The sequence below is a fragment of the Puccinia triticina genome, chromosome 17A (assembly GCF_026914185.1).
Source record: "Puccinia triticina chromosome 17A, complete sequence".
NCBI lineage: Eukaryota > Fungi > Basidiomycota > Pucciniomycetes > Pucciniales > Pucciniaceae > Puccinia > Puccinia triticina.
This window is the reverse complement of record NC_070574.1, coordinates 2726768-2753394: the sequence shown is the minus strand read 5'-3', so window position 1 is coordinate 2753394 and position 26627 is coordinate 2726768. Positions and strand designations below refer to the sequence as shown.

General features: G+C 50.2%; 3 protein-coding genes across 3 annotated transcripts; all 3 read left to right on the top strand.

Annotated features, from left to right (window-relative positions):
* Window positions 1-17929: 17929 nt before the first annotated feature.
* PtA15_17A240 (uncharacterized protein) lies at window positions 17930-18396 on the top strand (the record flags this gene model as incomplete). Its single annotated transcript, XM_053164336.1, has 2 exons — window positions 17930-18292; window positions 18358-18396. The coding sequence occupies 2 exons, from the start codon at window positions 17930-17932 to the stop codon at window positions 18394-18396; spliced, it is 402 nt and encodes a 133-aa protein (XP_053028313.1).
* Window positions 18397-19726: 1330 nt separating this feature from the next.
* PtA15_17A239 (uncharacterized protein) lies at window positions 19727-22468 on the top strand (the record flags this gene model as incomplete). The annotated part of the gene is made up of 3 exons (XM_053164334.1): window positions 19727-20162; window positions 20243-20816; window positions 20884-22468. The coding sequence occupies 3 exons, from the start codon at window positions 19727-19729 to the stop codon at window positions 22466-22468; spliced, it is 2595 nt and encodes an 864-aa protein (XP_053028312.1).
* Window positions 22469-24227: 1759 nt separating this feature from the next.
* Window positions 24228-26455, top strand: PtA15_17A238 (uncharacterized protein; the record flags this gene model as incomplete). The annotated part of the gene is made up of 7 exons (XM_053164333.1): window positions 24228-24406; window positions 24492-24532; window positions 24604-24681; window positions 24899-25218; window positions 25291-25431; window positions 25526-25789; window positions 25898-26455. 7 exons carry the CDS (start codon window positions 24228-24230, stop codon window positions 26453-26455), a joined length of 1581 nt encoding a protein of 526 aa, XP_053028311.1.
* Between the last annotated feature and the right edge of the window lie 172 nt (window positions 26456-26627).

The following is a 26627-nucleotide window of genomic DNA, read 5'->3' as shown; positions in this document are numbered from 1 at the left end:
GAAAGGGCTTACCTTTCTTTGCAGCTGGGCTTGGGGTTGCGCCTCGGGCTATCCGCGCGAGCTTCCTTAGCGGTTGCTGCGGGTGGGCTTGGTCTGTATTCCTACAGCCTCGCATACTTCGAGTCGTGAGATTCGAAGTAGCTTCTGAGATTTGGATGACTCCAATTTGGGCGAGGGATTGGCGAATGACAGATCTTCCGAGGGGTTTCGTGAGGAAGTCGGCAGCGTTGGCGCTCGTCTTGACGTATCTGAGCTTGATTGTCTTGAAGAGAATTAATTCCCGCACGAAGTGAAGGCGAATGTTCATGTGCTTCGTCCTGAAGCTGTTTTGAGAGGTCTCGCTGTTGGCGAGATCAATAGCACCTTTGTTGTCTACGGCTACATCAATGTTATCAACCGAGTTTTGCAGACCGATCTCGCCGATGAGGCTAGCGAACCAGGCTAGATCCCTTCCTAGATCGGATAGCGCCTTGTACTCGGCCTCCGCTGTTGAGAGGGAAACTGTGGGCTGCTTGCTGGATTTCCAGTTGAGTAAGTGAGAGCCCGCCGTGACCACAAAGCCGGTGGTGGAGCGCCTGGTGTCTGGGCAATTACCCCAGTCCGCATCAGAGAATGCTTTTAGTCGAGCTGATTCTGAGCGCTGAAAGGTTAGCCCGACTTGTCTAGTGCCTGACAAGTAGCGGAAGACCTGCACCGCGGCCTGATAGTGCTTGATCCCTGGTTCCTCCAGGTATTGGGAGAGCTGGCTAACCGCGAGTGAGATGTTGGGTCGAGTCAGGATACTGAGGTAGTTGAGTGATCCTACAAGTCCCCGGTAGTTGATGTTGAGCTTTTTCAATGTATCAATCTTGTGTGCGGTTGCTTTGGAGAGTCTCTCTCTGGGATTGAGTGGGCACGAAGCCGGATGCTCCCTGTCAAGTCCGTATTCAACTAGCTTCCGCTCGACGTACTGCGTCTGGTTGATCTGAAGGCCGCCGTGAAAGCGGTCAATATTCATTCCAAGGAGAAACTCAGCGTCGCCAGGGTATTTGATTTTGAATTCTTTTTCCATCTCGCTCCGGAAGATTTCTGGTTGATGGCTTATTATGAGGATGTCGTCCACATGAGCAAACAGCCAAGTGGCAGGCCTGTTGGCTGCTTCATTTCTCCAGAACACGCATGGATCCGAGACGGAGATATTGAACCCGAGGGACTTGAGATATGTTGTCAGTCGCTTGTACCAGACAAGCGGAGCTTGGCGCAAGCCATAGATGGCTTTCTTTAGGTGAAGTACCGAGTTAGGGGGGCATTCATAACCCTGAGGAGGCAGTAGAGTGACTGTCTCCTCCAGCGGGCATGTGAGGAACGCGCTCCGGATGTCGAGCTGGTGAATCTTCATACCGTGGTTGACGGCGAAGGAGATAAGCAGCTGGAGGGATGCCGCCTTGCCGGTTGGAGCGTAAATGATGTTGAAATTTCTGCCGTGAATCTGTTGAAAACCTTGGGCGCAGATTTGCGCTTTGAATTCGATAACCTCGTTTGAGGCGCCGAGCTTCCATCTGTACGCCCAGGTCGATGGGATTGGCTCATTGGATTGTAGTCGTTGGCGCACAGTCCAGACTTGATGTTTAAGCATGTTGGCGATTTCCTTTCGCTCAGCTTGCGACCAGTTGGCGCGGTCCGGGCCGCTCATGGCCTGCTTTTGGTTCTTGGGGTCCACGTCTATCTCAATTAGGAATGCTTGCCTGCGCCTCTTTCCTTGGATGATGTTGTCGGTGTCTATGCCGCTGGAGATTTCCTTTGGCGGCGGAGCCGAGGTCCATGCGTATCTCCTCCCTGCCTGTTGGGGGAGCTGTGGACTGTGTGGCTGAGGAGCAGGGAGTGCTGGTTGGGACGGCAGCGGGACTGGGGAAGTTTGCGGGGGCTGCTGAGCAGATGGGCTACGGGAGCAAATGTCCTGGAGGATTCGGGAGATGTCTTGTTCCTCTAGGTCTAGCTCTGCTTGCGCCTGCGGGTCAGGTTGTTCATCATTCGGTAAGTCGTCTTCGCTGAAGGGGAGGGGATCCGAGGAGTTAAAGCTAGGCATCTTGTTTGGCCCGAGGGCCACATAGCTTTTGTTCGTCGCTGGGCAGTCAGGGAAGTTAGCCTCATCAAAATGGACGTGCTTGGCGGTGATGATGGATCTATCTTTGAAGCGGTAAACTCGGTAGGATGAGTAATCATTCGTGTATCCAAGCAAGACACCTTCCCATGATATGGAACCGAACTTGGTCTCTCGCTTCTGCTTGGGTTTGACGATCCAGACTCGACAACCAAAAGGTCGGAAGAAGTTGATATTCGGTTTTGCTTTGAAGAGGAGCTCCAGAGGTGAGATTTTGCTTTTTGCCAATGAGGGGAGGCATTAGTTGTGGCGGTTGCTGCTTGTACTGCCTCTGCCCACCATTCGGGAGCCAGATTGGCTTGCATGAGCAGACATCTTGTCATATCAATGATTGTCCTGTTCGCTTGTTCGGCGAGCCCATTGTTTTGGGGCGTGTAGGGAGGAGCAACGTTGTGCTGGATGCCCTCCGTCTTGAGGTACTCGCCCAGGGTTCCATTCACGAATTCACCGCCTCCATCGGTGATGGTCTTCTTGAGGTTCTGACCGGTTTGTTTCTCAAAGAACGCCTTGAACTCGAGTATGGCTCGCGTGGCTTGTCCTTTGTCCTTAAGTATGACCGTGTGGATGTAGCCGGTGTATTGGTCAACCAAGGTCAGAAAGTAGCGGGCTCCTCCGTTTGTTGGAGGTGAGATTGGCCCGACCAGGTCGCCGTGGACTACGCTGAGTGGCGCGTCGGCCTCCTTAAATGTACCCGTGCATGGGAGACGAGTGAGCTTCCCCTGCATGCAGGCAGCGCAGGCATGCGTCTTCGTGAGATCAATTTTCTCTTGAGTGGCCTGAGCAATACGACCGGAGCTTGCGTGGCCCAGTCTATTGTGCCATTTCTGGAAGTCTGAGAGGTTAGTCACAGCCACCGTGGATAGGCTAGTCTCGGGGCGTGCGTCTGGTATCTCGAGCAGGTCGTTAACGACGGATACTGGGAACGGGTCGGAGTCATCGAGTTTCACTTCAAAAGCGCCGCCGTTTTGGCTGATGATCACTCGGCGGTCCATGAGTTGGACCAGGGAGATAAGGTTTCTTGATAGCTTGGGGACGTAAAGGGCTTCAGGGAGAGTCAAGACCTGGCCCGAGGACAGGCAAAGATGGGCTGTTCCCCTAGCTACTGCGGTCATTTCTGATTTGCCGCTTCCAGTGACGATGTTGATATGAACCGGGACGGTGGTCGAAAAATAATCCAAGGAGTTGAGCATGTGGTTGCTCGCTCCTGAGTCTAGCACCGTGGATAGCGCTGCGCCATCGATTGAGGTGTTGTACATGAATGACGGCTTGGCTATTGCGGTGTGTAAGGCGTCTTCTTCGTCGTCTTCGTCCTCGTCATCAGCGGTGGCATGATAGGCAGTGCGCTGTTTCTTCGGCGGCCGTTCTTGCTGCTGGAGAGGCCTGTCTGGCGGACGGGAGTTTGGATTGATAGTCCAGCAGTCAGCCTCGACGTGCGTGGTGGCCTTGGGGTTGTGTTTGCCATTGCTGCACCGGATGATTGGTCCTTTGGAGCTGGCATGTGGTCCTCCTTGCCTCTTGGGTTTGCGGCTTGGTCCGGTGGCGAGAGCAGTTGAGGAAGATTCGGCGTCTTCAACGAATTTTCTTTTGGTTGCCGTTTCGTGGCGGCCTATGTCACGCAACTTGGCAATGATCTCCTTGGTTTTTGCTAGCGCCTTCAGATCGGTGAATAAGGCCTGCATAAGCATGGGTCGCCGCTTGGTGATTTTACCCACGATACCGCAACCAACCAGAACGTTGGGAACCTTGAGACCGAGGGAGCTGAACTCGGCGAGAATTTCCTCCATTTCGACGATATAGGAATTCAGATCTTTGTTGTATTGAATATCGAGCCATTTGTTCCAAACCTGGAACACCGACAGGAGTGAGTCGGAGGCGTAGATGGTCTTGATGTCTGACCATATGGTGAAAGGGTCCTTCTCGTTCTCGTCATTGATAACACTGGTGAAAATTGTGTTGGAGAGCGCTTTGCTTAGGATGCTGCAAGTTCGAAGGGCACCTTGGAGTTCTTCATTGTCCGGTTCTTTTGATAAGGGCTCCTCGATGTAGGTCTCAAGTCGACGAGGTCTGAGATGCATTTTAATTTTCCTTTCCCATAGTGGGAAGTTGGTCCTGTCGAATTTGGGGACGTTGACATGATCCTTGTCTGGGCTGTACGCGTCACTTTTGGCCAGCGCTGGAGTGCGTTCAGTGCTGCTGCTCGGGCCTTGGTTTCGCGTGTTGGCCATTCTATCCTGCTTTCAGCTGCGTTGGTGGAGAGGTCCGCTCGAGCGTCGCAAGACTGTAAATCTAAAAGAATCCAAGCAACTGAAAGATTGTATTGCTTGTTAGATAACTATGTACATGTATAGTGATCTGACTAGAGAGATTTGAGTAGAGGGACAGCGGCACAATCATGTACCTGAAAGCAGGGCAGAACGTTGTGGAACTCCGACCGGTGCTGGGCCGTCGGCAGTTACTAGAAGGGAATGTTGCGCTGGTGCGCTGCCTTCACGGTGATCCGGGTGATGTGTGAGTCTGGGGAATCGACGATAGCGGAAATGGAAGGGGATTTTGTTTTGAGACAACGGGAGGTAGATTCCCGTTGGCGGTAGTTTATTTGTTGGGAATCTGGGAAAAGAGCCGGCGAACTGGACCGGGAACCGTGATCTTAGAGGAAAAGAATCTCGAAGAGGATCGGCGCGGGGCTGAGAGGGGAAACTCAGAAGCTCCGCGAGTATATTGGTGAACAAAGGATCAATAAACTTTAGATTCGAGTTGATGAGATGATCTGACAAGGAAAATTTTGGTTCAGACGAATTCCCATGCCGCCCCATCTTCTGAGTTCGAGCTGAACTCAGACTCCGGGAACTGTGACATGCTGCGGACAAGTCATCATACACCCGCGCGCACAAGCGCGCAACAACAGCAACAACCACGGAAGAGTAAGAAGCAAGAAACAACAGCAACAGGAGAAAAACCAACCCTCCGCATAACAAAAACCTTTCCAACGCGCGCTTTTTAGAAATGGAAGAACATAAGACAGGAAAAGAAAATGAAAAGCAACCAAGCAAACACAAAAGAAAACCAAGGCCTAATCCTGAAACGTCTTGCGGATTCCACCGCGCGCGACGCGCGCTAATTGACCTTGACGCCCATGAGCTGATGTCTTGATGGCTGAAAAGTTGAGGGATCCACTGCGCCATGGGCGCCACGAAAAAAGTCACCACATCTCCACCACACTTGCAGTCTGTCCCTAGACTGCTCGTCTTCCATCGGCGCACTAAAAGGAGAGAAAAGGAAAGAAAGAGGGGGAAAGGGATCCTAAAGACAAAGAGGAGAAAACCGGGTGCCAACGCAACGCTCACAAGTGTGGCAAGAAGTAGGGTTTCGACGCATAACGGTAGTAACTACCCGGGAAGTGCATACCAGGAGAGGAACTTACTTCTGGTCAGGAAAGTCCTCGCGAGAATAAAACCTTTTTACCTGATCCGCGGCAAAACGCCGTTTCAATTCCGTGCCGTCGAGTTCCGACAGGACGTAGGAACCTCCAGGAACCTGTTTCACAATGCGGTAGGGGCCGTTCCATTGGTGGGCAAACAACTGCCCCCACTGCGTCTCCAAGGACCTGTTGAAGGCAAGAACTCAATCGCCAGGCTTTAGAGATTCTCGAATCCGCGCCGCGTTCTTCTCTTCCCAGTAGCGCAAAGAGTCGCCCCGCGCGTCCATCAGCTTCTTGTAAGCAATCCCACGAGTCTCCTCGCTGCGCTCTAGTTGCCGGGAGCGCGCAACAAGGAGGTCAGACGTATCCTTCACCGCGTCCCAGTCGACGCCAAGATAAGATTCTATTTCAAGATCCAGGGGAAGCACTGCGCGCTGGCCAAAAACGATTTCATAGGGGGAGTAGCCGGTCGTCCGCTTGGTGGAGATTCGGTCGGAAAAAAGCACGAGGGGCAGGTACTTGCGACAATTCTTCCCGCTCTCGCCGGCCAGCTTTACCAACGCGGACTTGAGGGGTCCGTGGCCGCGCTCGACCATGCCCTGTCCTTCGGGATAGTAGGGTGTAGAGACGCGGTGCTGGCCCGGGAGCTCACGCAGCATCTCGGCCAAGGCGCCGCCAAACTCGGATCCGCCGTCTGTCGAATAAGAGCGCGCTAGTCCGTAGCGCATCGTCCAGTTCTCTTGAAGAAAGGCTGCAACTGCCTCCAAAGTGAGATTATTCAGGATCTTAGCCTCGACCCACCCTGAGAAGTCATCACGAGCCACGATTAAATATTTAGCGCCGCTAGCCTTGAGATGAACTGCGTCCATTGAAACACGCCCGAAAACCGTTGATTCTCCGGTTGGGTACCGCAGCTCTTGAGGGCGCCTGAGGTCTTTCTTCTGGCAAGCCTCGCAGCTCCGACACCAACGCACCACAGATTGCTTGAGAGCCGGCCACCAGAAGCGCTCAGAGACACGTCGATAGGTCTCCGCGGTGCCACGATGGCCCAAGTTCTCGTGAAGCTTACATAGGATCAAATCTTGCTTTGATGGGATAGTTACGACGATGCGCGGCAACGGGCTGCCACGCTTCATGAGCCGGCCCGCTTGCAAAAAGAAGTCTGCAGATCTGCGCTTCAAAGCGCGAAACTCAGCCGCATCGGAACCTTCTGGCCGAGACAAAGTCGCAAGAAAAATCTCCATACGGCGCCAAAAACCCTCCTGATACCCAGAATAGCCTGTTTCCGAGTAAACGGTGAAAAATTGAAGCGGACGAATCACTGGAGAATCCTCATCAAACTCAGAGGAAGGGGGATCGCTGTCGTCATCGCCTTGAGGGCGCCGCGAGAGACCGTCCGGCATGGTGAAGGACTTTCCAGGGCGGTGTGTGATGTTGAAGGAAAAGAGTTGGATGAAAGCCACCCAGCGCGTCATTGGCGCGTTGGGGAGGCTTGGCGCGTTAATCATTTGAATAAGGGACTGCGCGTCGACTTGAAGCTCGAAATACTGCCCCCATAAGATGGTCTGGAGCTTCTTGAGGATCCTAGCAACGCCGCATAACTCCAATTTGGACTGAGAATACCGTGACTCTACGTCGGAAAACAGCAGAGACTCGTAAAGGGCAGGGCGATCCAGGCCGTTTGCGTCTTCTTGAGTGAGAACTGCGCCCGCGGCATGAAAGCTAGAATCGACGGCGAGCTTGAGTTTTCCAGCGTCGGGTCCGTATTTGATTTTAACTAGAACAATGTCCTTTCCCACGATAGCCTTGAGCTCCTCAAACGCCTCCTCGCAGCCCTCCGTCCAAACAAAATCCGCGTCCTTGCGCGTCAGACGGCGAAGCGGCAGACAAATCTGGGACAGGCAAGGGATGAAAATTCTAACGTACACCACCACACCCAGAAAGCCCCGCACTTCAGTCGCGTTAACTGGGGTCGGCCAGGAGAGAATCTTATTGATTTTGGTCGTAGCCATACGTCGACCCTCCTTACAAACCACATGGCCCACGATTTCCAAGGCCGGGACGCACGCCGCTAGCTTGGATGCGGAAACCGTAAGGCCCGACTCTTCGATCCGAAACAGGACGCGCTCAAGAATTTCCGCGTACTCCCAAATGAATCGTCGGATCCCAGAGTGCCACGCCAGCGCTTCGTTGTCGTAATCAGAAACCGGGCCCTTGATACCCCCGTCGTCGATGAAGATCCCGGCATGATCCGGAATCTCGTCCTGAAGAATCCAAACCATCTGTGCTTGGTAGACCGCGACAGAGTTCGTGGCTCCCTGGGGGAGCCTGGTGAGCTGAAATCGCCCCAATGGCGTATCAAATGTAGTGAGGGGACGCGAGATTGGATGAAGAGCGCGCTCGTCGTAGCCGCCCATAATGTCGCCAAGGCCATAACAAGCGCGGCCTGAGAAGGACTCCACGAACTCTTCTGTAGCTGGAGGCACACCAGCGTCTCGGATAGTGACTTTGTTGAGGGGTTGGAGATCGTGTACGATGCGCAATTTCCCATTGCTTTTGAGCACACAGAACACCGGGCTAGTGTAGCTAGAAGTTGACTGCTCGTACAGCCCGTTGCGCTCCCGCTCTTGAACAATCTTGATAAACTCCTCCATTTTTGCTGCGGGAATCGGAATCTTCTTTTTCTGCCAAGGCTCGTGCTCGACCACCGGAATAATGTAAGGAAGACCGTAAGATTCCTTCAAAAGTCCTCGCTGGGATTCGTTGAACGCAATAGCCGAACCGCGCTCCGCCAGCACATTCTTAATCAAGTCTAGCTCCGCCGGCCATAACCATCCGGGTGGACCGAAGTTGACGATCTGAAGACTCTCTTCTGTGACCCGACCGCGCGGAATAAAGGCACGTGCGAGAGATCTGGGAAGACCGCGGTACGGATCGCGCGACAAGAGCGGTCTTTGCAGTGGAGGGTTGAGGCTCTGAGGCATTGGCTGGTTCACCGGCTTGACCTTTCGGGATACCGGCTTGTACTTTGCCGCAAATGACAAGAGAGACCCCTCCGTCCAGGAATCCACAAGCGCCAACTGAGCGCAATGACTGAGACCGTGCTCGAGCAGTTGCCAGGTGCGGTGCTCCGCGCCGTCTTCGAAGGAAGCCTTTTCTGAAAACGAGAAACCAGAAGGGCTTTTGTGGCTCACGAGTGTGGCGCGTGGTAGGGCTTTGACGGGGCTAGAAGCATCACGCCTCGGAGGTGCACATTGGGAGGAACTTACTTGATCTAGTCCCAATGACCCCCACGGCATACCAAACTCCACCACTCCATCCTCGCAATCCAATCTCAAAGAAAATAGTTTATCCTCGTTCCGGAGAAGGCTTCCGATGACCGTTGCGCCACCTAAAGATGCCAGAAAACCGAAATTTGGGGTGCGGCTCACAGCAGTGGCATGTAATGCTTGCGACGACGTAGGAGCATCAAGCCCGGAGGTGCATAATCGGGAGGAACTTACTTCGACCTCTCCCAACCTCCGCGGAAGCCCAAAATCTTCCCCAAACGCACAGTTACTCGCAATTGAAGAAGATAGTTTCACCTCATTACGGAGGGTCTTTAGTTTATCCTCGTCGCGGAGGCTCGGAAGTTTAGCCTCATTGCGGAGGGTCTCGAAAGACGGAACTAGATTAACCTCGTTGCGGAGGACCTCAATGGGTAGGACGAGTTTATTCTCTTCGCGGAGACGTGATTTAGTAGGTAGTTTAATCTCATTGCGGAGACGAAGGTGAACCGCAGCGGAATTGTGAGGCGAAGAGCCTGCGCCAGAATCCTGGGGCGGTTCGACGCCATTTATATGAAATTCCTGAAACGAAGCCGCCAGCGCGTCTTGATGCGCAACTTGAGAAGAGAGCCGTGTTTGATGGGATGACGGGCCGTCTGAAACTGAAGGGCAGAACGGGGGTTTTTCGAGGCTCACGACAGTGACGCGCGGTAGAGTTTTTGACAACGAGATGGCATCAAGCCCGGAGGTGCATAATCGGGAGGAACTTACTTTGACTCCTCCCGGCCTCCATGTAACACCATTATCCTCCTCGCATGCTGATAACCGCGAACCATCACCCAAGGAACTGCCCAGAGAATAGAGACTTGAGGAAATAGCCAAAGGAAGGCTTGAGGAATCAGAGAATCTTGATGAGGGGCCGGAAAAACTTGATGAAACTGATTTGGAGATAGGAGAACTGTTTTTAGACTTTTGCAGGATTTTGAATTGTTTTTTGGCTTTATTGTTTTGACGAGTAACAGAAGGAAAAGAAGAATAGCGCCCATGAGACTCTGGATTAAAAGTTGACTCCGCGGCGAGACTGCGAGACTCTAAATTAAGTCTGCCGCTTCCTGAGCCAACCTGCTCTACAAAAAATGCCGGCCTTCCACTGGATCGTAGCGAGCTTTCCCTTTACGCGTCAGTATCGCCTTGCGACCGCCGCCCGGAAAATCGCGCTCCCAACGCCCAGAATCCACAGAGCAAAGAGTCAACTCGATTCTTCGACCATTGGCGTCCGGTAGGAGGATCTTCTCGCCCGTCTGACCAGAGAAGTCGAGTGTAACATCAAAATCCATGAGAAAGGGCCTTCCCAAGATGATGGGCCCGTCCACGCGCGTGATCCAAAAGTGGCAAGTGCCCACTATCGACTTCCCAATCCTAATGGGAACGTCTTTGGCGACACCGACCAACTCGCACGCCTGATTGCCAATCCCGTACACCGCAGAGTTGAAGTTGACGCGGGGGCTTAGGTTAAGCTTTGATGCCTTCGCATCCGAGATCAAATTCAGCTGGGATCCTGAATCTACTAAGGGGGCCGCATTGCCCTCTTCTTCTCCGAGCAGGCAGGGTAAATACCCCAGCGGACAGGAGTACAGCCGGTTCTCTTCCTCTTGAGCCAGGAACTCTTCCAGAAGCGTTCCGGAGTGGACCTTAAGATCCTCCGAGTTGACTTCCACGCGGCGCTTCGAAACCCAACGCTTCATCCCATCCGCAATAGCCGGCGCGACGGCGCATAGCTCTGCAACCGTGACCGTCAACGGAAGATCGGAAATCCTCTGGAGCATACCTTCCACAGCCTTGGGATGATCCTTGGCGATCCCTCTCTCGAATCTCACTCTTGAGGGGCCCCCGTCCGATTTAGTGGCGGCCGGCGAAGGAGCAGGTTCAGCCTGCACTGGCTGCGGAGGCTGGCTCGCCGGGGAACGTTCGAAGAGCTCGGGCTCTTCGTCCATATCCTCAGCTTCTGATCCAGAATTAGGGAGGGGCACCTTCTTCGGGGTCTTCCTAGCGGCAGAAGCTGGAACTGTCGGGGTGTGAGCCTGAGTCTCTATAGTGACAGCAGGACACAAGAAATGGGGGGGCAATTGTTGGATTTCTTGGGATAAAGAAATTACAACTATAATAGAAAAAGAGAAAGAGAGAGAGAAACCAAGCAGGATAAGAAGGAAGAGAAGTACTAGGTTATTCTAGTGGGAATGCACATCCACTGGCAATGCTACTCTTCAGAAGAGTGCTGCTAATCTGTGCAAGATGTGCTACAGCTTCCTCTCAGGAGGGTATCTGGATTAGATAAGTCTTAATCCAGCCACAGTTTTTTAGACTTCTCTCTGGACAGTCAAGGTTCTTAATGGGAAACCTGAGGGACAGCCCTGAACCTAGATTTTGAGGCAAAGGCCTGATGATAAGAAGGGACAGCCCTATGATCAAGATGGAGGCAAAGGCCTATAGATATGGAGGGACAGCCCTGTGATCAAGGAGAAAGCAAAGCAAGAAGAAAAAGGCAGATCCAGCAAGACACAGAGTTGTACCTCTGAGATAAACAAGGTTCAGTGAAAGAGGTTACTTACTGTCAATATCCTAGGCGCCTGTGACGGTAGGTATACTGGGAGTATAGTAGGCTCTTTGGTGGTGATCCTGGAGTTATCTGGGTGGTGGTTCTGGTGTGCTGAAGTCTGTAGATCCGCCTCAGGCAAGGGGGATCCTGACTACGAAAATTTTCACAGTTTGTATATGTAATTTACATATGTACATGTGGTTTGGCGCGCCTGGTAGCGCTGACACGTCACAACTGCGCAAGGGCGCCATAACTCAGTAACTCAGGGAAGGAGTATAGTTACAAGGAATTTATAAGTTGTAACTAGGGTTAAAATTGCATGAGGAAACAGAATATGAAGTCAAAACAAGGTTATCTCTTAAGATGAAAAAGATATAAAGTAATTTATATGTAACAAAGGTAGAACAGGCAGCTTTTAGGTCAGCTGTGATGACTCTAAGGCTGACACGGGGCCTTGTAAGGTTTAGGCACCTCGTGCTTCTTGCGTGCCGGGTCGGATTGATAAGCACCCGAAAAAGATTGAGATGACACGGCAGGGGGATACCAGGGATCCAAGGAGCCACACGTGGCTCGGTACTCTGTAGTCGCAGAACTAGACTGGGGTTGAAAGGATGCCACCACATGGCGAATCGGGCGTGAAGCATCGAACGGAATTAAAGCACCGTTTGGGAGGAAGAAGTTGGTACCTTTTTGCTCCACCAGCTTCTCCTCCTTATCCTTCTTGAGCTCGAAACAACGCGCCGTCCCGTGACCTTCGCGGTGACAATAGTAGCAGACGAGAGGTCCACGCGATCCTGATGGCGCAGCAGCGGCGGGAGAAGAAACTGCCAGCTCCTTCTTCAGCCGCTGCTCGAAAGACTGAAGCATGCGGGATAGATCGTCCACTGTGGCCGGCGCCTGCGACTGAACAGGGGCATCCTTAGGGCGCCGGTCGGCCTCCATCTTTTTCATGATCTCGTTGGACTCTTTAAATTCGGATTTCGACGGGAGAGGCGCTTGTGGCTTGATTTGCTCCGAGGTAAACGCTACCTCCTCCTCCATCTCAGAAGTAGCGGCCGCACGAAGTTCCTTAAGGGCCGGGAGGAGGTATCGTCCGTCTAGAGTCTTCAGCATCTTCTTCTCTTTGATGAGATACGACTTGATGCGTTGCTGAAATCCGAGTGAGAACGCAAAAAAGAAATAGTCCACTGACAGATCTTCGGATGAAAGGTGCTTGTAGCGGATCAGATACGATAAAATGACATCGAATGTCGACTTGAAGAGCCGATAGCCTTCCAGCGTTGAGATCCCGCCCTTAGCGATCCACGAATCCTTGAGGGCTTGCAAATCAGCGACTGTGTATCGGACTACATCAACCTGTCCCCAACGTTCGATCATCTGCTCTTTCAGCGCAGGCCACGACTTGCTTGTGTACCCGCCCATATCCCACACGGCGTCCTTGAGATCTTTGCTGCCAAGAAACGAGGTCACTTGGAGAACCATGTCCTCCTGAGAGGCGCCATCCAAGTCGGCGGCTAATTCATATTCACGAAGGAAAGCCTCAATCCTCGTGCCGGTAAACTTCAGCGATCGATCTTGAGGCTTAATCTTCACTCTTTGGTTAACAGGCTGTCCGGCTATTGGGTCGGCCATCTCGCTGCGCAGCGGGAAAGAGAAGGAGAATCTGAAAGAAAAGACGATTGGGTCCGAAGTGGCTCACAGCACGTGGCAAATGTAATGCTTCGACAATGCGTAGTAGAACCCTGGAGGTGCACAATTGGGAGGACTTACTTTTGCTCCCTTGCGCCTCCGCCGCTGAACACTAAAAAAAAGAAACAGAAAAGAAAACCAGAGCAGCAAAAAAAAAGATAAGAATAGTTGCTCAGTGGAAGAGCAGAAATGTTGACCGCCAAGCGTCTCGAAATCCCGTAGAGACGAGACTGTAAATCTTGAGGTCGCTGGTTCGATCCCGGCTCGGGGGACCAAATGTGGAACTCCGACCGGTGCTGGGCCGTCGGCAGTTACTAGAAGGGAATGTTGCGCTGGTGCGCTGCCTTCACGGTGATCCGGGTGATGTGTGAGTCTGGGGAATCGACGATAGCGGAAATGGAAGGGGATTTTGTTTTGAGACAACGGGAGGTAGATTCCCGTTGGCGGTAGTTTATTTGTTGGGAATCTGGGAAAAGAGCCGGCGAACTGGACCGGGAACCGTGATCTTAGAGGAAAAGAATCTTGAAGAGGATCGGCGCGGGGCTGAGAGGGGAAACTCAGAAGCTCCGCGAGTATATTGGTGAACAAAGGATCAATAAACTTTAGATTCGAGTTGATGAGATGATCTGACAAGGAAAATTTTGGTTCAGACGAATTCCCATGCCGCCCCATCTTCTGAGTTCGAGCTGAACTCAGACTCCGGGAACTGTGACATGCTGCGGACAAGTCATCATACACCCGCGCGCACAAGCGCGCAACAACAGCAACAACCACGGAAGAGTAAGAAGCAAGAAACAACAGCAACAGGAGAAAAACCAACCCTCCGCATAACAAAAACCTTTCCAACGCGCGCTTTTTAGAAATGGAAGAACATAAGACAGGAAAAGAAAATGAAAAGCAACCAAGCAAACACAAAAGAAAACCAAGGCCTAATCCTGAAACGTCTTGCGGATTCCACCGCGCGCGACGCGCGCTAATTGACCTTGACGCCCATGAGCTGATGTCTTGATGGCTGAAAAGTTGAGGGATCCACTGCGCCATGGGCGCCACGAAAAAAGTCACCACAACGTGCCCGGGATCTATGTCTTGAGAGTGAGAAAGGAAGTTGTGCGCTTAGCGCAGGCTTTGCCGGTTGACATTTGTGTGTGCGGTGAAAAGTTGGGTCTAAGCCGAGTTATCGTAGTAACTTTGTCTTATCCTGTCTGAACGCCTGAGATGTGTCTGTTTGGGTAGAGTTAGCTTCCAACAGTCTGGCCAGTAGATCTGGCTGGTTCTTGGGTCCAAGTCAATCCGCGAGAGTTAAGGTTCTGTGCTTGTGCTGTGCTTGGCTTTGGGCTGGGACTGATAAGGTTCTGGTCTGGTTCGCTACTGTAATCGTCAAGCAATACTTTGGTGTTAGCTTCCATGGTTAGGGCTAGGGTCTGGGGGTGTCAGCCTACGTGATGCCAAGGATATTATCCTTCTAGCTACACGTGGTGCAAAGCAAAAGATTAGAGTTATAAAACTCTAAGACAAGGTTATAAGGGTTGATTCCAACGTAATTGTTGGGAATTATGGCGTAAGAATAAGGCAATTTGGGCCAATTTGGGCCAATTTGACATAATAAAATGAATATAATTAATTTTAAAGAGGGGCCTGATAAATCAGGGGTGTTTAATCCCTCTAGAATGAAGAACTGGGGCCTGTAAACAGGGGTGTTTCAAATCCCAGAAAGAAATAGCGGAGAATCTCAAGAGAAGGGGCTTAAACTTACTAGTATAAGACCCTAGGGGCACTTGAGGTTCTTCAGGCGTGAAGTTGGGCAGCTGGAGGCGCTCAGAAGTGGTAATCTTGAGGGCAGGGTGGTTACTGGACAGCTTCAGGGCGGAAATTGGGGCTAAAAATCACGAAAGTAGGTATTTTACCTGGCAAATCACAGGCTAATGAGGCTGTTGAAGGCGCGTAGAATTCTAATAGGTAATGTAAAGCTGGGGAATCTCCTTTTGGGCGGAGAAAGGGCCCTTTATATAGCCTAGGCAGGCCTCCAGGGGCGCCCAGGGGACATGGGGACACTTGTGGGCGCATTCTGAGGCAATTTGGTTGCGCTAGAAGGCGCTGTGGGTCGTGGAACCTTGGGGCTTGGATACAAGGGTTGCCAAGAGCCTTTTACAGAGGTTCTGCGTGTTTTTACACATGCCTTACACGTCATGGGGGCTGGTTTGGGGGTTCTGTGACGCTCATTTCCGTGGAAATGTGCCACAGAAGGTACTAGAACTGGCTTCTGTGCAATTGTACACGTGCAAGCAGTGCTACATACATGTTCTGGAGGCGCTTATTAAGTGCTCCAGTTCATTTGACCCCTTCTACATATTTACTACAGTTGTAATTTACACGTAGTGAGGCTTGGGAGAAGCTGGGGCGCTTTCTAGTGTCTCCTGTGCACGTTGCAAGAGCCTTTTTCCATCTAGAATGTTTTGATATTGGATGACGTGGTAATTACATCTTGTTTGGTGATTAATTACATGTGTACAAGACATATAACACATGTAATATTGCTATTGGGGCGTATTCTGGCCCATTCTTACTTACTGGTAACCTGAGCGCTTTGGTTGCAGGCTAGTTTATGCATTATGCATATATGTACACTAGGAGCGCGGGCTTGAGCTCTAGGCAACAGAGCACGCGGGCTTGGGTGCGCCACGCAACAAATAAAGCCATCTTTTAAACTATACACAACACCTCAGTTACGTCACTAAAAATGGGTGTAAATATATGTACTTATATATATATGTGCATACAAGTGCATCTACGCGGGGCGTGATGCACTTGCGCAAACTTTGAAGTTAGTTTACACAAGGAAGGGATAATAATTAAGGGTACTTGTAAGTGAGGTACCCTGGGTTATTTTACCCGTAGAATAAGAATCTTCTATAATATTTTACATATTAATTACATAAAGCTGAGTAATTAATTAATTATATATGTATTTAATGTTTTTGTGTAGTTTTACATGTGTAAGAGTAATAATATCTCTTTCATATGTAAAACTATTTTTATATTTTTATTTGTCATGGTGGCTCTGCCATAGTAGCCAGCTGACAGGGGGTCTGGGGTCTGGACTGCGAAAGGGCTTACCTTTCTTTGCAGCTGGGCTTGGGCTTGCGCCTCGGGCTATCCGCGCGAGCTTCCTTAGCGGTTGCTGCGGGTGGGCTTGGTCTGTATTCCTACACAATTTAACTTTATATGTCCAAGGGGAGGGAAGGAGGAGAGACCCGAGGTTTCTTTCTCCTTTCTCCCTAAAAATTTGATTTCTTGTTCCTCTTAGAACGATCGAGTTCTCATTTCTCTCGGAAAGATCGAGTTCTCTTTTCTCTTGGAAAGATCAAGTTCTCTTTTCTCTCGGAACAATTGAGTTCTCTTTTCTCTCGGAACGATCATGTTCTATTGTTTGGAGAGAGAGAAGACAATTCCTCTCGGACCAATACTACAGAGTGATCCAAGTGGGAAGAAGGAGAAGAGCGGTCCAAGGTAAAGGAGGAGAGATGAAGGACAAACCAGAAGGACTCTTTTTTCCAAACTCTCTTCGTTTTCCTTGGACCAATCCAGTTGTAGTGGTTGGATTGGTCAGCTATGATGGTTCGTTCCGAGCGGAGGGAGGACTTCCTGGAGAAAGATGATTGATTGCTGGCTTGCTCCGGGCTTGGAGTAATGAGGTGATGGAAGGTGATGGGGGAGGAAAAACAGCTGTGAAAAACAGGGTCAGACCTGTTTTTGAAAATTGCCTTTTTTTGAGGAAAACTGTTTTCTGGATGACCCAAAAAACAGGTGCTGTGGTACACATTTTTTAGCAAAAACTGTTTTTTGCACAAAAAAACGATTTTTGCAGGAAAAACTGTTTTTCAACCTGCTATGGTACAGGCCCTAAGTTCGCGGTGGAGATGCTCTCATACACTGAAAGTTTATGAAAGAACATCTCAACCTTGAAGACCAAATTCGCACATGACAAATGGAAACCCTGGCCTGGGTTGAACATGTCGGCAGCGTGTTTCTCACGCGGCATCGCGTTTCACTTGGTCCGGGTTGGAGAAGTCGGCAGCTGCTGGCAGCTGTCGGCAGATTGTTGGCTCTGACAGGAAGCATCACGTGACCACGTCGATGAAGGACATGTGTGCTCGGCCGCGCCTTAGCACTCAGCGAGACGGCCGTGTTGACCACACATGGCAGCGCTTGCAGGCTCTCGCAGGAAGGCAATCCGCAAGCAAGTGCAAAAGATTGTTTCATCTTTGATCGAGAGGAATAGGATCAGTGAGCATTCCCCCAGACGTTCTGGGGGAACTTCCAGCGCTACCCAGAACAAGACCCAGAACCATGCGCCACCAGACATGTAACAGCCTATCGCCTATCTAATTTCGTATTTACATATGTAAATACGTTGGACAATTCATGTGGAGAGAGTCTGACGGTTGTTGGCCCTGCGAGCACGGCGAGCGGCGCCGAGCTCGGATGGGTACATCAATATGTATTGCGGGGGTGAGCTCCGAGGCCGAGATAGCCTGACAGGTGGTCGCACCCGAGTGCAAATCAAATCCTTATTTAAATCATATATTGTGTTTTTGTCAAGTTCTGCGCTGACTGCTCGGTGCAGTTTGACAAGGGAACGAACGGTTCCTGATGATGGAGGCTTGAGGAAGAGACGATGGCGGCTGGAAAGGTATAAATAGCTGACCATCCCCCCCCTCCTCCGCTCATCCGCTCACCCACTCTCATCAAGGCACATTACACCCAGTATCCCTTTCACTTTCCCTTTACATTTCAACCTGTCGCAAACTCCAGCCAACAACATGCGTTTCACTGCCGTCGCTCTTGCCGCCACCCTGGCTTTCGTTCAAGCGTCTTCCGCCGAGCTCGCCGTTGAGAAGCGCGGTCTGTTCGACTTTTTGATTCCTGGCGGAGGTCTCCCCGAATCTGGAATGTCGTGTGGTTACAATCGTAACCTCGTTGGGGCACGCCTCGGCGGTGCCAACACCTGCGACATGGTCAATGGCAACGGCGGCTTCGGTCGCAACGGCGGTGGTATGCGATGTGGCGGGGCTGATTCCCTGGTCCAAGCCGACATCAGCCAGTACAACGGTTGCAGCATGTACTCCGCTCCGAGCGACAGCTTCCTCAGCCCCGGTGATGGATTCTTCGCCAAGAGTACCGATGTGAGTGTTTCAAGCGGACTTGACTCCGGTGACTGATCACTGATCTGGCACTTTCCTCGTATCAGGACAAGAAGGCTGCTGCCGAGAACAAGAACCAAGCCTAAGTACGACACTTGAGATGGTCCGGAGCGGTCAGTTTTGAATCCCAAACTCACATTGAGTTCGCTCATGGCTGACTTCATCTTTTCCTCCTTTTGGAATCCCTCACAGATGGAATTGCCATTGGTCTCGGTGCGGGTTGATTACGCGACCGCCCTTCTTGTGCCCCATCTTTTTATCTTGACTTTGTTACACCTCAAGCCTTTTCCTCTCCCTTCCCCTCACACTCGTTTAATAATCCTAATAATGAAGATAATTCATCTTGACTATGTAAATAAACCAAGCTTGTGTCCGAATCCTAGCGTCCGTATGGTATTACATCCACACTACTCCGTATGTTTCGAATGCGCTATCTAAACATGCTAGGCAGCGCGGCTCCATTCGGACGCTGTGTCCCTCGGCAGATGCTCGCAGAGATTGCGGAGGTTCTAGCCATCACTCCCGCGGTGAAGACAGCTGAGCGGACACTTGTCATTGTATGTAGTGGAGTCAACAGGGACGCAGCGCGACAAGCTCTCCACTAAAAGTTGCAACTTTTTTTTATTGAGCATGGTTTACATACACCACGGGCGCACAAATTAAGTTCGTCGTCAAACCGCCCAAGGCGAAAATTCGACATCGATGATCGAACCGCCGCAGGTACGGCAACTATCAGTCCCCATCAGGCAAGACGGCCAAAAGCCATCCACCGACGGGGCCAGGCCAGCCTCCCACAAACAGACCCTCTAGCCCCGTCGGGCATAGGGTGATATGGGGGTTAGAAGGGATTTTTCAACATTTGGCTGGGCAGCCTCAAGCCAAATGTTGGACATTAGGCACAAGTCCCTCCCGCAAGCGGGACACAGGGAGGGACTTGTGTTAAGTTCGGGAGGATCAGCCCGTCCCCAGACGTGCTCGTGCGCCCGGGGTGTAGGCGAAAGTCATGGAATGTACTGGATCGATTGAGCATTTGTGCAGCACAAGGCCGGTGCCGGTTGTTGGGGAGCTTTGATGTTGCTGGGAAATGCAGGTGCGCGCGTGCTGGGCTTACGTAATATGTAGGCTGGATGTGCATTCCGACACGAACGGATCCTGGCGTGACTCGACGCGTCCAGGGTGTTTCAGCTTCAGAGCCGATCCCATCCATCTTCCCCTCAGAAATCCTCCCACACTCCATCACCTCCACCCCCACACCACTCAACTTATTCACCACTCCCTCCTCGTCCATCACTCGTACCAGTTTGTCTCCTGTCCTGAATCCTATACCAAGGAACACGCACCCGCCGGACATTCATCCTCATCCGAAATTCTGTTGCTGCTCCGTTTGTCCGTACTTTATATCACCTCTCTGTCAGCATGGTTTCCACGCGTCGCACACCCTCTCGACTCGACTCTATTCCTCAAGGCTTTACATTGGTTTCGAAGGCACCGTTGAAATCTGTTCAATCAAAACGCGTCGGCTTACGTTCTCGGTCTTTTCACTGCGACATTTCCGAACCTGAAGCGTCTTCAGATGTATCCACATCCGATACCATCGCCTGGTCCAGCTCTCCTCCTCCTTCCCCAAAGAAGAAAGCTGCGAGGTCTTCCAAATCCTGCCGAGCTCACACCTCAAGCAGTCTGCAAGATGCCACACCGCTCCCAAAGTCGCGCAGCATGTTATTACCTGGCCAAGAAGCTGGATCACCTGTACGGAAACGCTTGAGGGCGATTGAAAATCTCCAGCCCAAATCTACGATCTCCAAATCTTGCTCCCATCCCCAAAGTCTATCCAAGAATTTGACTTCCTTATGTAAGCTGTAGTACATTTTCCTGGGCTGCCAACTGCTGACGCACCGAACTGACATCGCATCGGCCAAACTGATTGAGCAGGTGATAAACTAGTGGTAGAAACTCCGAAAAACAGCACTTTCCACGCGATTTCCGGGTTTTCCAACGTATTTGCCCATGCTCGACATCTACTCAAACTTTCATCGACGGATGTTATTTCTTCTGAGGATTTTTTGGGGCGCTCCAAAGAACTGCTCAAGCTGAAGAACTTTCTCTCCGAGCGTTATCAAAACCTGCTAGACCTCGGCCCAGATCCTATCGACTCATCCAGTGCTCACAGTGACTCCTCCTCAGGTAGCTTGTACATTTCCGGACCCCCTGGCACTGGCAAGACTCACATGATCAGATCAGTCCTACTCAACCAGAACCATGAAGTCGCGCGCGCCCTCAACAAGGCTGGTGTTCAAGTTCAGTTTATCAACTGCGTCGCATTGAGTACTACCTGCGGAGCTTCGGGCTTATCATCCGGGACTGGACTAAACGCACTGGACGAACAAATGTGGCATCAAGTAGCGGCTTGCCTCGGGATCTCTCGATCCGCTTCCGTACATGGCAAGAATCTGTCTTCGCGTGCTCTTGTCGAAACTCACGTCATGCAAGATAACATCATGCCGAGGTCAGTCTTTACGTCGCTCCCTCCTTTTGAAAAACATCACCCGCCTGACTTCTTTCTGGTTCCTCAGCCTTATCATTCTAGATGAGATTGACTACCTGGCAGCCTCCAAGCTCCCTTTGATTAACCCGCTTTTGTCGCTGTCTCAACGGTCCCCCAATGCGAACTTTACCATTGTCGGCATCGCCAATACCTTGGATCTAACGGCCCGACTTGTCAAACCTTCCATGTCTTCAAATAACGGCAAGATCCAACCTCAATTGATCCATTTCACATCTTTTGAGTCAACCGACTTGGTCGACATCGCCAAACAACGCCTAAGGCATCTCTACACATCCTACGCTCATGAAGCTGGCCCCGACTGGCCTGCATCTACACCTCAAAAGCTTTTTGCATGTTCTACCCGGGATGTTTCTTTGAACCAAGACGCCAATTTGATCCCTTTGTTTCACCCGGCCGCGCTCCAACTTTGTGCCAAGAAGGTGTCTGCGGTGACTGGTGATTTGCGAACGTTTCTATCAATTTTGCGCAAATTAGTGGACTCCTTGGAGCAAAACGCAATCCGTAACAGCCAGTTTCTAGAGCAATCAATGGGCAGTCAGAAGTCGGTCCTCGACACGCCTACGAAAATGCGCAAATTCACTAGGATCATTTCAACCTCTCAACTAGCGCCCGATCTGGCTGGCCGATCTTCTGAAAACGAGTGGGCTAAGGTAAAGGCTAAAGACCCATGCAATCATTTCACTCCTCACACTGCCCCGAAGATCTCGCCAAGCGATGTCGTGAAGTATTTCAAGACGAGCGGGATTTTGGAAACACCTACCTTTGACACATCTCAGGCCGAATGTTTGAAGAAACTCCAAGATTTGAATCTTCATCAAAGCTTAGTTCTAGTTTGCCTATGCGTCGCGTGGTCCCGAGAGCAAGATGAATCCAATAACACGGGATGTGCTGTCGCAAGAAGCCAAGCCTATGAAATCTACCGTAACTGTTTAAAGCCGGGTGATGGATACGGCGCAAGAAACACTTTCAACGTTGGAATCAACCCAGTCAGTGAAAGTGAATGGGCCGATCTGCTTGAGTCAGGGCTCCAGACTAGAGGATTGGTGAGCTGCCTGAACGAGCGCGCCGGTCTATCTCGTCCTTCAACCCCTTCAACATCTCATAACAACAATCCAGGACCGTCGCCTTTCAAGTCGCCAAGCAAACGGAAACAAGGCGCTTTCCAACGATCGGCCCTCTGCACTCCTACTAAGCTCAAGCCGGTCGGTTTCAACTCGCCTCATTCAGTCCACAGATCCCCCTCCAAATCCACCGCAAACGATCGCAGCTCCGGCCAAGCTCTCCTAGCGTCGGTCCATTCAATCTCTGTTCTTATCCAAGCTATCCAATCCTTGGCCAACCGGACCGAAGTTCCCTCCGACGATGCCCCCCGGTTTAGCCCAGAGATCATCAGCATCTTGAATCAGTTACTCATCTCCGAGGAGAAGCGGGCCCGGGTCGACAAGAAACGCAAAGCGGCTCAAATGGATCCCGTGGAAACAATCGGCCGCAAGGCCACATGTACCCGTCTCGATGATGATGAGATTGAACAAGAAAATCTGGTTAAGGGTCGGATGGTAACCATAGAAGACGAAGGAAGTTGTAGGGACTAGAGTGTCATTTTATTGGTTCTGTTCAGGTTTGTGTGCCTTTCTGTGTTGTAAAGTTCCTTAGTCCGTAGTGTTTTAGATCATCTTTTTATCTTATTTTTTCCTTCTCTTGGGTTGGTTGGCAGTGATATCCAGTACTTATTCGTAATTGTTGCAGATGAAAAATTTCCAGTAAATCTTGTGTGCTTTACCCTCTCGATGGTCCGTCTCGTTCTTGTTCTTCTCAAATGTCCTTCTACACGTCTGGATGTACTCTTAAACTTTGGAATAATCACGACCAGCCTTCTGCGCATTATGACTTAAAAACTTGACATGCTCGCCAGAATGTGATTTGCTAGCAGATCACTCACATCATCTTCCAGAGGTCCTTGTTCATAGTCACTTTTTATCTTACGGCTGCGCAACAATCATTGAAACCTTCCTTGGTTGGTTTTTCATTACTCAGACAAACATTGCCAATCATCAACAGCACACCCACTGAACTCTTTGTTGGCCAAGGAAGGAATTGTTCAAGCGCAATCAAGCTTGCACTTTGACAGGCGCAACAAACTCCAAAGGGATCGTTCTGTTGAGCTTGATTAGATTCACAGGGGTAAATAAGAGTGTATGCCATTGGCTGTGTATATCAATGACTAACAGGGACAACAGGAGAAAACAGCTGTGATTGCACTGATGTGTTGTGAAGCTCATGGTGTAATTTATTTGTATGTTTTGTTCTGGATTTCCCACAACCTTTAACAAACAGTGCCCAGAGGCCGTGATACATTAGAACTGTTTCATCCAAGAACTGACTCTCAGTCTTGCTGTCTCAGGTGACTATTCCTGGATGGATGGTTGAAGAACTTTTCATGAAACAGTTAGATTGATTAGGACCCAGGAAACCCATAAATGGGGGTAATGTAAAATCCAGAATTTTGCCAAAATTCATACATTTTTTGACTTGATTAATACACGTTTCATGCCTACACTCAGGTGGTTTTCCAGTTTTTCATACATTTTTTATGCCTACCATTGCTGCCCAGGGGTTCATGTGTGTGAGTGCAAAAAAAGAAAAAAAAACTTGGGGGCACCAAGGTGGGGTCTGCGCTTCAATTTTGCAAAATTTCCACTTTTCTTGTCCTCTACTCAAAAATTGAAAACAATAGGAGGGTTCAATTGTTGAAATTCTTCACTTTTGGGCTCAAGAATTCCTTCTGGTGGTATTCAGCTTGATTTTCAAGAAGTATTGAGGGAGATAAACTTGTGAAAATTGAATTTTGGTGCCCCATGGTACAGGCCCTAAGACAAAGTGTGCTGCTGAGGGGGGGGGGGGGGGGGGGCTTTCCTGGTGCACTCTGCACTCTCAGGAATTTCATACATCTTAGTTACTACCCTCCCTTGCCCAGGAAAAATTTCATACACTTGAAGTACCAGAGGCCCAAAAAGCCCATTCATACCATTTTTGTGCCTACCATTTTGGGTTTTTGCCAAACAAATTCATACATAGCTATTACCCCCATTTATAGGGGTTTTCCTGGGTCCTGATTGATTCCTTCAAAGTTCACGGGTAGATTCTGGTAGATTGCTTCCGACAATGACATCTGGGAATGATGAAGACTAAGTGAAGAACTATCCGTGAATCGGATCGTGAATCTGCAACCCCCGAGGCCCGAGGTGTCGGGCAGTACCGGATCTTCGGGGATCAGATCGGAATCTCACTGAACTCTGGAAGCGGCAGAACCCCAGCTTCGACTTGGCTTGGACATCGCAAGACCTCCTTCACATGGCTTCAGCACCCACATCGACTTCAACAACGGCCACCAGAACAACCGCACCTTCAAAGCTCGTCAAACCAACAAATGCTCATACCCAAGCTCTGGCAAACCTGCGAGAATTCCTTGCTGAAAAAACGTGCTATGATATTCTACCTGAAAGCTACAGACTAATCGTCTTCGACAATTCGTTCGTTCACCTCTTTTTTCCGCTCCCTTCATCCTACTTGGTCCTCAAAAAAATTCAAATGTTGAAGTTTCCTTATTTGTTCCAGGTTAGGAATTAAACGTGCATTGACTGCTTTGATGACGAATGGTCAGTAAAAACATGATTGCATTGCATAGCCCACCTCCATTGACTTGAAGGCTTTCGATTACGCGTTGTAGGCGTCGTCTCAGCTCCGTTGTACGATTCTTCATCGTTCAAGTTTTGTGGAATGTTTACTTTGACCGATGTCATTCATTGTAAGAACAATTCTACCAATGACTTTTTTGCCTAGTTCAATATACCCTGTAGAAAATTCTAAATCAGATATATCATTTTGGGCCTTTTGGAATGCTGACTGAAATTCACCTGATTCCTTTTCTTGAATACTTCGTCCTGTTTTTGTCCGCACGTTTTGGTCCAATGTATCCGTGATCTACTATCGCATCTTTCATTCTGGGCGCGTTCCGAGAGCAGTGATCCAATACTTTTACTTGAAAGCCTCTCCAGCACCGTTTAATAGTGCCCATTCGTCGGCATCATCAGCAACATCGTCACCATCTCTGAGGATTCAACACCAGATCAATGACCAACCAAATATCCCCTCGTCAACACCATTATCCTCCTCCGCAAACAAGCCCGCCGAATTAACCCAATCAGCAACTAGCAGTCCAGCAGAAGATCCATATGCGCTGGCGGCTGCTGAAGTGGAGTCTTTCCCATTGTCCCGCCTGAGAGATATCGAACAAGCTATCGAGGCTCCACCACCACCCACAGTTCATGTCCACCCAGATGCAGTTAGTACCGATATCGACCCTAGAAATGGAATGTAAATTCTGACGGCTACCCTTCGTGCCCCTTCTCATCAGCCGCTGATCGAGGCTTGTGAGCAGCTTATTCGAACTCACGCCCGGCGTCTACCACTCATTGACGTAGATTCAGTCACCGGAAAGGATTCAATATTATGCGTGCTAACTCAATACAGAGTCTTGAAATTTATTGCTATCAATGTACGCCATGTCAATTCCAAACTTTTCCAAACTTTGACCTAACCGACATCTCCAGTGGAGTGAAACCTGACTTCGATTTTTGGACAATTTGCAGGCACAATCTGACGTTATTCGACTGACTCAGTCGATAGGATCCCTGGGGATAGGCTCTTATGTTTCCTCCTACCAATCAGAACCCATGAATCACTTGAGTGACGATGAACATCATCACGACCCTTTCCATCCGCTCGCGACAGCCACCCTGGAAACCACCGTGTTCGATGTCGTGCATATGTTTTCTGAGCGTGGGATAAGTGCCGTCCCCATCGTTGATTCTGATGGGAGCGTGATCGACATGTACGAAGCAGTGGATATTGTTGTAAGTCTTTAAATCTTTGATTATCTACTACCGATTGCGGCTTCTCCACACTTTTGTTACGTGAGCCCACAAACTCAGCATTGTCTTAATGTTGGATGGGATTGGTAGGATCTTGTTCGTTCGGATGCGTACCGGTTACTTGATTTAACGATTGCAGAGGCTATAGCTCGTCGCTCCCCGGAATTTTGCGGCGTTACAGTCTGTTCCGCAGAAGATTCACTGGCGAATATACTCAAGTACATTGGAGAAAGACGGGTACATCGATTTGTTATAGTGGCAGACGAGACGGTGATCGAGACTGAAGTGACGGAAGCTGAACACGAGAGGGATGAAGATGCGACTCCCCTAGCAGAAGCCAGTCCCCCCAAATTCGAAACCGACCAACCCAACGCCAGGTCTAGAATCACTCGAAGGAAGAAAGTTAAAGATCGACTGGTCGGGATGATCTCGTTATCCGACATCATGAAACATATCGTTGGTACCAAACAGAAATCCTTGCAAGGCAAAAGCATCGTTGGTCTAGGTGTCAACGAGGGTAAATCGACTACTGGATCGGCCGAGATTCTTTCTGGCAAACCTGAGTTAATTGAAGAAGTTGAAGAGGAAGATCAGTCGGTTGTCATCGACAATGAAGAGGGCTTCGATGACGAGGATGGCCCTACTTAAAAAAAGTATCATCGCGCTTCCCGATTAAGAATACAAACCTGCTATTTTATTATTATCACGATATTTATTTTTGTTGGAATAAGAATCCGGTGAAGTTTTGTTCTTTTTTTCTTTTTCTTCAATGCACTTGATGTTTCATGTGAGGCTTGATTTTGTTCTTATGTGCAAGTCA